Raw genomic sequence first — 1,896 nt, 5'->3', positions numbered from 1 at the left:
GGCCCCCGACAATAACGCGGCGCCTGGGGAGAGGCGCCGATGCCGTGTGCAGGCACGCTGAGCCGCCGCCGGCGGCAGCCGGGGAGGGGGGGGGTGAGCCCCGCTTTACCTGGGCAGCTCCTCCAGGTCGAAGAAGCCGTCGCTGGTCATTCCCAGGCTGGCACCTGCAAAGCAGAGCCCCTTTCGCACCCCTTGCCAGCCCCGCACCTCCCCAAACCCGTTTTGTTTTGGCAGACCTTTCTCCAGGCTGCCCGGGGAATTGCGTGAGGCTCACCGGGAATTTCGCTGTCGGGTGGGACGGTCGGGCGCCCACCCGTGGCTATAAGGATGTGAGGAGCTGTGTACTTTTTCCCATCCACTTCCACGGTAGGCTGGGGATCGGCGGTGAACTTGCCATAGCCCCGAATGATGTCGATGTGAGCCTTAGGGGAGCAACCGTTAGGTGATTAACGGCAGGAGGAGGTGCGAAAGCCAGCTAACGGAGCCAGCTTAGAGAACACCCATTAAGGCTGGAAAAGCGGCCAAAAATCCAGCAGAGCCCGCTTCCCTGCTCAGCTCGCGGGATAAAGGCATCCTCACCTTCTTTACGTTATTCTCATAGATCTCATTCAGGCGCCTCACGTAAGCGTCGCGCTTTTCTTTAATCGTTCTGGAACAGAGCGGGGGTTTATCGTCACCGCGAGCGAATGAACTTACAGAGCTCAGCGAAAAACAATTCAATCCCTTCGGTACGCGGCACCACGCTACAAAAACAGCCCCGAGTTACCCAGCAGGTAACTGGGTAACTTCCCCACCGACACGAGGTTTTTCTGCCTGCCTTCCCAGCATTCCTCTTTTCTGGAATCTCCTCCCATGGGTTTGCCAGCCGCCCTTGTCAACATCCAGCAGGACTCCCGGCCGTGTAACCAGCTCAGCATCCATCCATGGGAAGCCTCAAAGCGGGCAGGTGGACAACGAGCCACGGGGCCGCGGCGCTGGCCCGCGGATGCTCCCCGCAGGACTCGCACCGGGAGACGCTCGTTTCCAACCGGCTCTTTCCGTACTTACCGCCAGTTGAACTTGACGCCGGGCGTTTCGAAGCCGTAGTCGGCGTGATCGTGGACAAACTCCGCGTGGACCGCCGCGTTCCACCCCACGGGGTCGGCTCTTTTCCACCCGGCTCTTTCCTTCTTTACCGCCAGTTGAACTTGACGCCGGGCGTTTCGAAGCCGTAGTCGGCGTGATCGTGGACAAACTCCGCGTGGACCGCCGCGTTCCACATCACCTGCCCACACAAACCCCAAGTCAGCTCGGGAAAACCAGTATGATTTTGGGAAGACCCCCTGCCACGCTTCCCGATGCTTCACCTCTGCCCGGAGCAGCCCACGGGACACGGGTCTGAGCGCTTTATGGCATCGCGATGGCTCAATATGCTCCGAGCCCCGGTTTCCTTCCTGCTTCTTCCTCCCCGTGCCCCGCGCCAGCACCCCCCCGCAATTCGGCAGCCACCCAAATCAGACCCAACCCACGGCCGAGGCGCCGCTGGAGCCGGCGGTGAAAGCCCGCTTACCTTCTTTGGCACGCACCCGACGTTGACCTACGGGGAAATAAGAGCAAGTCTCAGCGTTAAGGCTTAGTTTTTCAAAGGCAACGCTTGGGAGAGCATCCCACGTCAGGCCGATACCGAATCCCAGCTCTCTGCCCAGGAAAATAAAGGCAGGATTACGGGTTTCTGGTAAAAGTGGGCTGTAACTGCCTTTGCTGCCTCAAGGTCTTGTGGTTTTCCTTCACTTCCTTGAAGGAAAACACGGAAGGTGCACGGTCTTCAAATACAAGGGTTTTTTTTCCATCGATAATTTAAGAGATTTACCAGGAGAAGGGTGTTTGCCACCCCTTTCCTGCATTTCTGGTCCTACT

General features: G+C 58.9%; 1 protein-coding gene across 1 annotated transcript in view; it reads right to left on the bottom strand.

Moving 5' to 3' along the window:
• Positions 1-1,576, bottom strand: part of LOC104080528 (glutathione reductase, mitochondrial-like) — a gene marked incomplete at both ends in the record, with an annotated part of 2,591 nt that extends 1,015 nt beyond the window's left edge. The window contains 6 exon segments of the mRNA XM_009582946.1: positions 3-23; positions 110-164; positions 275-422; positions 580-649; positions 1,176-1,264; positions 1,550-1,576. Coding sequence (XP_009581241.1) covers positions 3-23; positions 110-164; positions 275-422; positions 580-649; positions 1,176-1,264; positions 1,550-1,576 — 410 coding nt within the window.
• Positions 1,577-1,896: the final 320 nt, after the last annotated feature.

This window comes from Fulmarus glacialis, unplaced genomic scaffold (assembly GCF_000690835.1).
Source record: "Fulmarus glacialis isolate BGI_N327 unplaced genomic scaffold, ASM69083v1 scaffold32008, whole genome shotgun sequence".
In the NCBI taxonomy this organism is placed as follows: domain Eukaryota; kingdom Metazoa; phylum Chordata; class Aves; order Procellariiformes; family Procellariidae; genus Fulmarus; species Fulmarus glacialis.
Note: the sequence above shows the minus strand (reverse complement) of the source record. Positions and strands in the feature narration are given on the sequence as shown.